At 40.7% G+C, this 13,404-nt stretch overlaps 1 protein-coding gene across 1 annotated transcript in view; it reads right to left on the reverse strand.

Moving 5' to 3' along the window:
* Positions 1 to 7,119, reverse strand: part of LOC139451849 (mucin-2-like) — a 14,453-nt gene extending 7,334 nt beyond the window's left edge. Inside the window, exon 1 of the mRNA XM_071233149.1 lies at positions 7,106 to 7,119. Within this exon, the coding sequence (XP_071089250.1) occupies positions 7,106 to 7,119 (14 nt within the window). The remainder of the gene's footprint in view (positions 1 to 7,105) is intronic.
* Positions 7,120 to 13,404: the final 6,285 nt, after the last annotated feature.

The following is a 13,404-nucleotide window of genomic DNA, read 5'->3' on the forward strand; positions in this document are numbered from 1 at the left end:
AGTATCATCTTTTAACGTCTTTTGGTATGACGCGGCCGGGGATCGAACCCCGGACCTTCCGCTCTCCGGGCGGACGCTCCATCAGAAGACCGCGGAAGCGGTCTAAATCTAACAGATAGATATCCCGACTGATGGAATGATATCAGCAAAAGGTTGGTAGTGGAAGACATAGAAAGACTACTCCCAGGCAGGATCGATATGTACGCGCCATTGCGCCGAGGAACACATTCATTTCTGCACGAGAACAGAGGGACATCTTCAGGGCTGCCACAGGAATTCGACTTTCAACGTCAACGATAAGAAACAGGTTGGAAAATGCGGGTCTGAAAACAAGGCGTCCTTTCAGATGAATGTGTCTGACTGTGGCACACAGCGCCTCAGATAACCATGGGCACATCAGTTTGGAGGTCGTCAGCTGCGGCATTATATACACCATGTTTTCTGAGGAATCGTGGTTCTGTTTACGCTTTACAGATGATAGACAACGTGTTTGGAGACGGCGTGGATATAGGGACAATCCGACAGCAGTCCAAGAGCACGATAGGTAAGGCGGCGGCAGCATCATGGTTTGGGCTGGCATCACTTTCGTCAACAGGACGGATCTGATGATCGTGCAAGAGAACATGACGTGTCCAAGTTTTGTGAACCAAATGTTACGTCCAGCAGTCATCCCATTTGCCCGGCAGGTATTTGCCCTGAACTGTTCGAGTTCCAGGACGGCAACGCACCTCCCCACAGAGCTGGTGTCGCAGTCGACTGTCTGAGGTGGTAAGGTGTCACAGCATTGCCCTGGCCAGCCACATCTCTAGACATGGCACCAGTTGAAGAGCTTTGGGGTGTCCTGGGCTGAACCGACCTCAGCTAGCGTTCCCAGAACTTGCGACAGCTTGGACGACCCTTACCAGAAGAATGACGAAGTGTAACACGGGAGACCATCGGACGTTTGATATCCAGTATGCCCAGAAGATGTCGTTCCTGCATCGATGCACACGGGGCATGGACCAGATATTGACTTCCACGTGAAGATTGAATTCCACACCGTCATTTCTTTCCATATCATTTCTGATACATTTAGGTGTTCCCTTGAATATTGTGTCCATTATAGTATTATATATAATCGTTGACGCGAGTGAAATACAATATGTTTGTTGGTAGACAGAACAGGATGGGAAAAGAATAACATCGGTGGTGAGTGAATCCCGTTTGGCACACACGCACACACGCACACACACAGAGGCAAACAGACACAAAGACACACATGTACACAGACACGGGCACACGCACACATACACACTCGCGCGCACACACACACGCACAAACGCACACACACAGAGGCAAACAGACACAGACACACATGTACACAGACACGGGCACACGCACACATACACACACGCGCACGCACACACACAGAGGCAAACAGACACAAAGACACATGTACACAGACACGGGCACACACACACATACACACACGCGCACGCACACACACAGAGGCAAACAGACACAGACACACATGTACACAGACACGGGCACACGCACACATACACACTCGCGCGCGCACACACACACGCACAAACGCACACACGCACACACACAGAGGCAAAAAGACACAAAGACACACATGTACACAGACACGGGCACACGCACACATACACACTCGCGCGCGCACACACACACGCACACACACAGAGGCAAACAGACACAAAGACACACATATACACAGACACGGGCACACGCACAAATACACACGCGCGCGCGCACACGCACGCACACACAGAGAGGCAGACACAGAGACACATATACAGACACGGGCACACGCACACATTAACACGCGCGCGCACACGCACGCACGCACGCACGCACGCACGCACACACACACACACACACACACATGTAGATGTTTGCTACTTTGATTGAACCTACAGGCAGCTTGCCAAGGATCGTATAGGACCCGAACACGACCAATGGACTGGACCACGGCTAATGTGGCGCAACACAGGACCAATGGGCCAATTGTGTCTCCTTCGTACGTTCCCAGTATTCTTGAATCCGGACACGTGTTAATCCGGATTAACGAGTTTAAGTCGTATAACGAAACAGACGTCTTCCTGAACTCCATACTGTTTAAAGAAAAAAATTAACCCTGTTCATCGCGAGCTGTTCATCGCGTTGGAGATATACGCCATATATTTTACCTTATAGTCTGTGATCCCTAGATCCTGCGCTGTCAGGTGCTTCTACTCCGATACCATCTGCTTCCCAAGTGCCTGCACATATGCACAGTGGCCAGCTGATTACTGTAACTTAGGTTACCTGTACACACAGTAGTAGGATGCGGCGGAGAAGTATTGATACAGGGATGCAACCGTGACGTGTACGGGCGTCAGCTGTGACACGAAGGCGTGAACGACATATCTACATATAGGGGCGACAGGTTTTATCATTGTTGTAATGGACCATTATAAACATATGCATGGCGTCTTTCACAGTGATTTTCATTTGTTTTTAATAGCATGTGAATCCTCTTATCAGGTGATGTTGTGTTACCTTGTTCGAACATTAGAACCTCGCCTACTCATTAACAGTGAGTTAGGGTTTAAGCAAAGACGTTTATACGTCTTTGGTTTAAGCAATATTCCAGCAATATCACGACGGAGACGCCGGGATTAGGCTTCACACAGTGTACCTGTGTGGGAAATCGAACCAGGTCTTCGGTATGCCGGGCAAAAGCTTTAATCTCTAGGTCATCCCACTACGGCATGTATACTATAGTCAAAAACTAAGGTGAGTGAGTGCACACTTATGACAAGCGCAGTACCCTTTTACGCCGTTTTAACGCCGTTTTTAACAGTATTCCAGTTATATCGCATCGTGTCAGCTTAATGTGGGAGGAAAGCCCGAAGTGATGCAGGTCTAAGACGTTTACCACTTCGGTGAAACCCATGAGCACGGGTATGGTGCTGACAAACCCAGAAACATAATCGGGGCGAACCGGGATTCGAACCCACAATCATAGGTTTCTGGCGTGCCCAAAGGACGCAACTCTGCACAGCGAATTCAGGCGCCTTAGACGGCTGGGCCTCGTTGGCGGGTGCTGAGTCTCCGATGTCCAACAGATGCTCTATTGGGGACATATCGGGGAACATGTTATTTTGCAGTTCGCAACTTTTGCCGATAACAAGGACAGGATGCAAGATTTCGTCAACATATCGCTGGCCTGTCAAATTTCCATTCACAATGACAAAATCAGTTCGCCTCTCGTGTGTGATACCGCCCAAAACCATGACACTACCGTCCCCATACCGATCAAGGTCAAGAATATTGTTGCCCTGGCTTGCCGCTCGCTGCTACGTCGTCAGCGTTTTCTGCCATCTGGGAAACCTTGATTCATCTTTAAACGTCGTGTAACGCCAATGACGCACAGTCCGTCCCTGGTGCTGCCTACAGTCTTTGCTGCCTATGGTAAGCCGTAAGGGTAACACCCTTCACAGGATGCCTTGCTTCCCGGCAGGTTGCATAGAGCCACCCGTGAAGATCCGGGATAGAGTAGGCCTTCAGGAACCCATGCTTGTCGTAAAAGGGTACTGCGCTTGTCATAAGAGGCGACTAACGGGATCGGGTGGTCAGGCTCGCTGACTTTGTTGATGCATGTCATCGTATCACATTTGCGTAGATCGATGCTCATGACGTCAATCACTGGATTGTCTGGTCCAGATTCGATTATTTACAGACCGTCGTCATATAGTCCTTTCGAATAAGTTATTATCTCCCCTTTCGTGTATTATCTCCCTTTATCAAGGCCTCTTCCGAAGATGTTTTCGGTTCAAAATGGCGTCGAGGGAAGAGCATGTAAACGGGAAAGCACAATACGTAAATTTTAATTTTGACAGTTAAATGTGCGTGAACTCAAGACCTTCTTATGGAATCATGGAGAATACGTTTCAGGGAAGATTTTGTGCGCCAAAGGTGTAAGTTATAATGGCAAACGATCTATTGAAGATGTATAAACAACCAACGTTGTTAATGTGAGACAAAGACGATTTGAGAAGTTTCTGTCACCTCTCGGCGAGCTTTTACCAGACCAATTACTCCTGAAACATGGCTGGGATAGTTGAAAGCTAAGGTTTTCTTTGTTTTCCATACAATGTGTATATGGACTCCTCACTAAAGACAGTGTTTATTCTACTAGCTAGGGAGACACAACCTTATAAAGCCCTAAAGGTTTAATTCAATTATAACATCATTGATATGTAAGTTTTACAAATCTGAATTTGAATTATTTATACTTGACAGGATAAGTTAATTGTTTCACATAATGATGTAAACGGGCTTCTGTCTTTTCCCTCTCCAGTCACATTTCAGGTTTGTGAAATGAACACTGTCATGAAAGATGAAGAAGGGTCTTATGACATTAAAAGTTTCAATACCTGTCTAAAATCTTACGTCTGTTTGCCTTTTCTATCCCCTGCTGTTATCGTTTAGTTATGGACAGTTGTACATACCAGTAGATTTTACTTAAACGTAATGGTTGGTACATCAATGTACATGCTGTTTCTCTCCATGGTGATGGCATTGAAAGGGATAAAGAAGGGACTGGTCCGTTCAGTCATTATATGTCACAAGTGTGTGAGTGAGTTAGCAGCTGAACTAACATTATTATTAATGTTAAAAGTCCAAGCTAGTACAAGCAGGCATGCACATTCAACAGTTTAGAAATTAGTACTAGTCCTATAGTCCTTGCAAAACTGCCCAGTAGTTTAGATATCATTAGGACTTATAGAAATGTGCCCATTTTGGGTTTCGCTATATGTTATCATTATAAGGACTAGTGGACTAAAACTGTTTAGTTTTTATCTCTGTGTAACAAGATCCCAGGATGCTCGGCATCTTAACAGCAGAAAAGAACAGGTCCCCATCGGTGACCGAGGACGTAGCAATGCTGAAAACCACCTCTGTTCGTCAGTGTCATGGAGAACTCTCAGGTTTCACATAGTACCAGGTGTTTCCTGCTATAAATCGGGCTTCCTTGACATAACTGAAATACCGCTGAAAATCAGTGAAAATGAGCATCATTAAAAACCTTGTTCCTTTTATTATTTTTTATATTCTGTTTTACTGAAGAAATATTTTGCAAAAAATACCAAACATTTATTTAGTTCAACTGAAACAACAGGTATGATTTATTTTGATTATGACTTTTCCGTTCACACCCATTCTTATCAGTCTAACAGCGATGCAAGCACTCTCACCACAGACACCTGAACACAACAAAATTACAATGAACGGTAAAAGGAATTTATTCCAGATAAGATGTGAGGACAGTCTCACCTTTTCGCAAACACCTGGTCTCATTTATTTGAAAGTGATTCATAAACACATCAGCGTTGGAAATTGACCCTAGTCCTGTAGTCCTTGCCAAACTGCTCAACAGTTAAGGTATCATTGGGACAAGTAGAAATTTGCCATTTTTAAGGGTTTTGCTATATGTTATCATTATAACAACTAGCAGACTACAAATGTTAGTTTCTACCACTGCGCATGTTCATGATATAGTCGGAATCGTACAATCGATTTCTTATGAATATAGAAAGGGTTTTGCCGCTTTTATTTACACCAACACATCAATGACATCGAACCACAGTATGCCTTAATAGGTTTGGCCAGTTACAGGAACCAGACTCGTTTACATTATTCGTCACGCTTACTACTCTGAATTTCCACATCTATCATTTTTGGTTTTGATATAACATTTGATATCATTCAATGTGTAAGTTGACACGGTCACACATAAATTATAAAATATATCTGTCCGAGTGGATGCATCAATGCCTGAAGGGTGAAAATCAGCCTGTTCACTCTTGTTTACAAGATGACTCGTGTCATGATCTCCAATTAGTTCACAATGGTCATGCATGACAACTGAAGTTTCCACACTTGATAATGAGGACTTCATACTAATCTGCTGATGGTCAGACACAGAATGCTCACTCCCATTGTCACTGTCCCTGGATTGCTCAGCTACTGGTGCTTGGACCTCCCTTTGTATGGTACTCTCATCTGAGATGGAATCAAAATGAAAATTTATAAGATAAAAATAAAAGAATAACTATGATTACAACAATTGCAATCAGATCATTGATGTCCATTCTCAGGAATAACATTGGTAATAGATCTGATTTTAGATTACTCAGGTTCATTGCAATCATGTGTTTTCTCTACACAAAAAAACATACTCCGATTAATACATTTTCTAAATTTTGAAGTTTCTATAAAATATGTGTATTCCAATATTATTCTCTAATTCTGGTTGATTGTAATGATTATCATTTTGAAAGTACTTGGTCTTTTAGGGGTATCAATGCATCATTAAATAGCATGAACTTTAAGCCTCAGTAACATATTGTTTATGTAGACTTTACCTGATACGTGTTGAACGTTTTCCCCCGAAAATAGATGGTAATAGACAGTCTGAAATGACCATTTCTTTAGTGATACATTCGCTGGAATGTCACCACCCGTCCATATCACCCCTTCCCTCTATAATTTGTGCAGACAGTGCGATAATGCCGCCGTTTCGTTCTCGTCTCGTTCATTTTGCAAAACCTCTCCGGAAGTGAACGTCAAGCGCGTGATAGGGCCGTGTTATTATTCCCCGCCCTGAAGACGGGAAAGTATACGGGAACGGTTAATTTTGTAGCATGTATGTCGACATGTTGGTTTATTTGAAATTTCAAGCCTCGCATTTACCGAAACGAAACTTACAAATCATGTGCGTGGAATGTTGATGCTATTCTTTTCCGGCGATAAGAGATACTTCAAAATCGTCTTGCTATTCTGAGACTTTTTTCACGTTTCGTTATGCGGATAACCCATGAAATTTGTTCATTTTGTTTTTAAAAGAGCTATAAAATGTTTAGGGGAAATATATATCTCATTTCGCTAAAGTTAACCGGTCTATATTTTGTAAGAATTAACTATTGCGCATTGGGCGATTATCTCCTTTAGCTATAGGCGTAGTATAGAGCTTTATCACGCACTGACCTTGCAATGCTGTACATCGTATCTTATTCAAGCTGTATCCCTGAACGTGAGTGATCATCTCCCTTACCCGAACAGCTCCATTGCGCACTACCTTTGCAATATATCGTATGTTATTCAGGCAGCCATCGAGAAAGGTTCCAGGGAGGAATTTAGATCAAGCCTGTTACGCGCACTCAATCTTTCAACTTCACATTGCTGTTGCAACATATTGTTCAACACGATTAAATACCAGGCTTCTATAAAGTCTGACTTTGTTCAATAAACGGCACGTGTAAAACAACGGGTTTGATATGAGAAATGTGTAACTAGTTGTCTTCATAATCACATGTAAGACCCTTGCTGGGCATAGTTGAGCAAAGTATTGTTTCAAATAGTTCACTGTATGTAATGTATGATTCATGCCGTTTCATGCGGCGGTTTACGGTTCTACATGGTTTATTGCTTTGACATTTTTTTAACTTCCGGCAGAGATTATACACCCGTATATGTCCTTTGCTTCTGGATACATAGGAAATCAACAGGTTGGTCAGTATTTTGCAATTATTTTCCTAAAAAATAATACGGTTGCATGATATCTTCCCGATGTTTGGGTTGAACATAGTAACATTCTTCTAAACATACTTCAAATCTAAACTGGAAGCAATCACAACACAAACCCAGTTAACCAAACGGAACCTCAAGAGTGAGTGAGTGAGTTGGGTTTAACGCCGTTGAATAGTATTCCGTGTCAGCTTGATGTGGGAGGAAACCCCGAAGTGATGCAGGTCTTAGACGTTCACCACTTTGGTGAAACCAACGAGCACGGATTTGGGGCTGACAACAAAATCGGGGCGAACCGGGATTCAAACACACTGTCATAGGTTTCTGGCGTGCCCAAGGGACACGACTCTGCATAGCGAATTGCAGCGCCTTCGCCGACTGGGCCAACCGTGCCCCCGTACACAACTGTAAGAAACTATCATACAACAAAGATGTTTTAGATGACATATATATTGCGGAACATTCCATGAAGTAGCAATATTACACTATCACAAACTACAAAATACATGCACAATAACCGACGATTAAAAAACACAGGTACATTCAACATACAAAGGGGGTACATTATAACAATCCTTTTCGAAACAAGTGTATTGTAATGATATGGAAACACTATGAGAATTGAGCAAAACTGTGGTAATGTTGCACATACAAGGAATTTGTTTGTATTTGTTGATATGCTAACAGATCATGGAAATTGTTTCAGGATAACTGTTGGTAAGAGTATGAAGAACTGTTCCTTGTTACAGAGTGTACCAAATTCTTTATCATGATTGGGGCTTATTTGTGATTTTCTTTCTTGGTTGTATTTTATACAAGAAAGTGCGTAATGTTGCTCATCTTCTGAGACATCGCATGTTTCACAGAGACGTTGTTCCAGTGTGGTTGGTGTTTTTGTATATCTACCAATTTTTCAATTTTAAGTTTGTGATTACCAGTACTTGAACGAAGTTTTGAGAAAAGTGACCCATGGCCTTTGTTTTAAAAATATGTAAGACAAATATCAATATTTATAGATGTCTTGACCAAACTGTGTGTCCTTAACTTGCTGTTAGATCAATAGGAATCCCTTAATAATTGCATGAATTTTTACATTTGAACTTAAGTTTATTTCCAGTGGATTCATTACATTTTTCTTGTGTTTACTATTTAAACAGTTTGTTTTATTTAACCCAACCAACATTTTGACCAGAAATATTGATATTTGCTGCAAAAGCATGTTTAAGAATGACATTTGTTGTGTTATATAGGACTATATATAGGACAATTATTTCTTTTATTGGCACTAATGGTGGGTATATATCAAGTTCTGCCTGGCAGGTCCAGTTTTCTTGCCTGGGTTTTCCTTGTGCTGACCATTTAAAGACACTGTTTCTTTTATTGGGCTTTCCAAAGATAAGTACATTAATAACAACCAATTTGTACTTTACACAAATTCTCTCTTCTACCGCTAAGCAAAGATCTGAGGACATCCCATTAGGGATCACGTTAGACAACCTTTCATCAGACCAATCAAAGCGTCGCTTACCAGATCATGAAAGTGACAGTCGGATTGTGATTTCTAATCACGCAACCTCGAAAACGTTAATACGGGGTATTCCGAACGATAGTTACGGTCTTAACGACTGAGTCCATACAATCTAGATCATCTATTAGCCGTTCAAGAATGTTCTTTAGTTCAGGTTTCAAATTTGTAATCGAGAATTTGTTAAAATATTTCGAAGCGCAGTCGCCAATTTGAAATTAGTGCAGTAAAGTACGAGAAAGCTGCCTTCTGATTGGCTAATGTCGACTTCTTGTCTGTCATTCCATTGGTCGGTCAAAGTTCGCTGGAGGTCGGTCTGACTCGTCCCGAAATGGGATGTCCTCAGATCTTTGTTTCGCGGTGGCGAGAACTATAAGGTCTGATTTTAATGAGATTGAGCCTAAATTCAACGAAGCAAACATAAAATAACAAACGCTACCCAGCGAGAGAAAACGATAACGACGATGTGCAATTGTTTACTGTTTATTGTCACACATATATTTTGAAACAATAAGAAATGTCAATGTTCGCCTTTATAAAAGTATGTACATAAAAACAATCACAATGAAAATGAAAAGTGAAGCTCGTTTTCTTGGTACACTCAAAACACGTGCACGTATAGATTCCCAGCTAATTTGAGTATCTTTTGGAAAAGATGTACATTGACACTTCCGATCACATCACACGAGGTACATGACTGAGAGACACACACACATATATATATACACGCAACGCATGGGCGTTACATTAAACATGGCACTTAGATCTGCATATTTACCGTGATGTATGTATTGCTTGGTCGTTCATATGCAGGCATATGCACCTTCCTTCCGGGTTCGTAGATTGTATGGCTGGGAAGGAAATTAAGTAACCAAACCTGTTAAAGTTTTAAAGGGAATGGCTTTCCAATTTCATCGTTGGTTACATTTTCAGGAGGTTGGAGCGTATCACAATTACACATTATCACATTCGAATTGTTAGAGTACTAGTATTTAGATTAATACGTATTTCGTGTAGAGTAATGTACATAATATAATATCTGTCTTGGCATAGAAACAATTCATGTCTATCCCGCCACAACATGGGAAACTTTGTCCACGTGTCCAAGGGGAACTTGCAAGTAACTGAAAGGGGGAGTAAGTCTTTGTGAAACTAATTTACTATTTTCCCCAAAACATGTTGGGAAAATAATATTGTGCAAGAACCAGACGTAAACAAAATCGCCGTGTCTTGATACTACCCTTGTGGTCGCGTCAGATTTTGCGTAAAGGCGAAATAATTGGGCGTTCGCCTACTCAGTCTGGAAGTCGTGGAGTTATTTCCCCTTTTCTGTCAGTTCTGCGAACAGTGCCGGGCGAAAAAATCAAAGAGGGCGAAAAACTTGGCACTTGTAGTTTCTTTGGGTATCTACAGCAGTAATGACGTGCGCCATAAGCGCAAGTAGAATGGCAAAATTCGAAACCTCGAGAGGGTATCTCAGGAAAATTCTTGAAAATTCAACTAAATGTCCATCATCACATTAACATTCTGGGTTTCCACATCTCGAAATCGACTACTGGTTTCGGAAGAGTAGGTCGTGTTTCTCAATTACATTTACGACCAAAAGGAATGTGACCAAGCATGGTATCTCGGAATGTGGGATAAATCCATCAGTACGTGTGTTCAGCGAAAAAGTTCGAAACTGAACGAATTATCATTTAACCAGGTTAACTGATAATGTGAACGGATGGGTTACGAGGGCATAAAGACTAACAAACTGTATACTAGTATTCAGCGCAATATCGGTTAACCGACGTCGATACGAGACATCGTGTCACCGAAGTATGCGTTAACTGGGGTTAACTGATAATATGAACTGATGGTATATCGTGCCATGAAATATTCTGCCAAACATCAGTTAATCGAAACAAGGAATAACTGGGAATACGAACTGATGGTATAACGTGCCATGAAATATTCAGCGAAATATCAGTTTATCGAAACTAGGAATAACTGAGAATACGACCTCATGGTATATCGTGCCATGAAATATTCTGCGAAACATCACTTTATCGAAACTAGGAATGACTGAAAATACGAACTGATGGTATATCGTGTCATGAAATATTCTGCGAAATATCAGTTAATCGAAAAAAGGGTTTTCTGTGAATATTAACTGATGGCATATCGTTTCATGAAATATTCAGCGAAATATCAGTTAATCGAAAATAGTGCTAACTGAGAATATTAACTGATGGCATATCGTGTCATAAAATATTCAGCGAAAGATAAGTTAATCGAAACTAGGGTTAACTGAGAATATTAACTGATGGCATATCATGTCATGGAATATTCAGCGAAATATCAGTCAATCGAAACTAGGGTTAACTGAGAATATTAACTGATAGCATATCGTTTCATGAATTATTCTGCGAAATATCAGTTATTCGAAATTAGGGTTAACTGAGAATATTAACTGATGGTATATCATGTCATAAAATATTCAACGAAATATCAGTCAATCGAAACTAGTGTTTACTGAGAATATTAACTGATGGCATATCATGTCATGAAATATTCCGCGAAATATCAGTCAATCGAAACAAGGAATAACTGGGAATACGACCTGATGGTATATCGTGCCATGAAATATTCAGCGAAATATCAGTTAATCGAAAAAAGGGTTTTCTGTGAATATTAACCGATGGCATATCATTTCATGAAATATTCAGCGAAATATCAGTTAATCGAAAATAGTGCTAACTGAGAATATTAACTGATGGCATATCGTGTCATAAAATATTCAGCGAAAGATAAGTTAATCGAAACTAGGGTTAACTGAGAATATTAACTGATGGCATATCATGTCATGGAATATTCAGCGAAATATCAGTCAATCGAAACTAGGGTTAACTGAGAATATTAACTGATAGCATATCGTTTCATGAATTATTCTGCGAAATATCAGTTATTCGAAACTAGGGTTAACTGAGAATATTAACTGATGGTATATCATGTCATAAAATATTCAACGAAATATCAGTCAATCGAAACTAGTGTTTACTGAGAATATTAACTGATGGCATATCATGTCATGAAATATTCCACGTAATATCAGTCAATCGAAACAAGGAATAACTGGGAATACGACCTGATGGTATATCGTGTCATGAAATATTCTGCAAACATCACTTTATCGAAACTAGGAATAACTGAGAATATGAACTGATGGCATATCGTTTCATGAAATATTCAGCGAAATATCAGTTAATCGAAAATAGGGTTAACTGAGAATATAAACTGATGGTATATCGTGTCATGAAATATTCAGCGAAATATCAGTTAATCGAAACTAGGGTTAACTGAGAATATTAACTGATGGAATATCGTGTCATGAAATATTCAGTGAAATATCAGTTCATCGAAACTAGGGTTAACTGAGAATATTAACTGGTAGCATATCGTTTCTTGACATATTCAGCGAAATATCAGTTAATCGAAACTAGGAATAACTGAGAATATGAAGCGATGGCATATCGTGCCATGAAATATTCAGCAAAATATCAGTCAGACGAAAACTGATGAGGACTGGTGATCTGAACCGATGTTTTTTTTAATACAAAATAATATTCAGCTAAATAACAGTTAACCGAAACTGATAATGTGAACTGATTGTATAGAGTGACAGCGAAATATTCCGTGAAATACTAGTTAACCGAAACTGATACGTTAACTGATGATATGATCTGATGGTATGGGGTCAGCGAAATATCAGTTAGCAACCAATGCATGAAAGCACGAAACAACTGAAATAGTAAAATGCTAAGGAAACGACCATGCAAATGTGAACTGATCCAAAAGCTTCCCCCTCCAGCAGGTCTGAACATGTCTGAACATGCTAAGGAAACGACCATGCAAATGTGAACTGATCCAAAAGCTTCCCCCTCCAGTAGGTCTGAACATGTCTGAACATGCTAAGGAAACGACCATGCAAATGTGAACTGATCCAAAAGCTACTTCCTCCAGCAGGTGTGAACATGTCTGAACATGCTAAGGAAACGACCATGCAAATGTTAACTGATCCAAAAGCTTCTCCCTCCAGCAGGTTTCATCAATCAGGAAAGTATCTTCACTCGAAGCATCCAGGAAGTGTAGGAAACACCTGTTGTACTTTACGCGAGTCTGCAATAATCTATTCAGTCAATTTGAAGGACGTGGAGTTTCATAGAAAGATCGTAAACCAATGTCCATTCAACGCCAATGCAATACCGAAAATTCGCACTTGTTCACATAAACAAGTATTCTTTGCAGCGTATATACCG

Source organism: Haliotis cracherodii, unplaced genomic scaffold (assembly GCF_022045235.1).
Source record: "Haliotis cracherodii isolate W230 unplaced genomic scaffold, xgHalCrac1.p SCAF_9, whole genome shotgun sequence".
NCBI lineage: Eukaryota > Metazoa > Mollusca > Gastropoda > Lepetellida > Haliotidae > Haliotis > Haliotis cracherodii.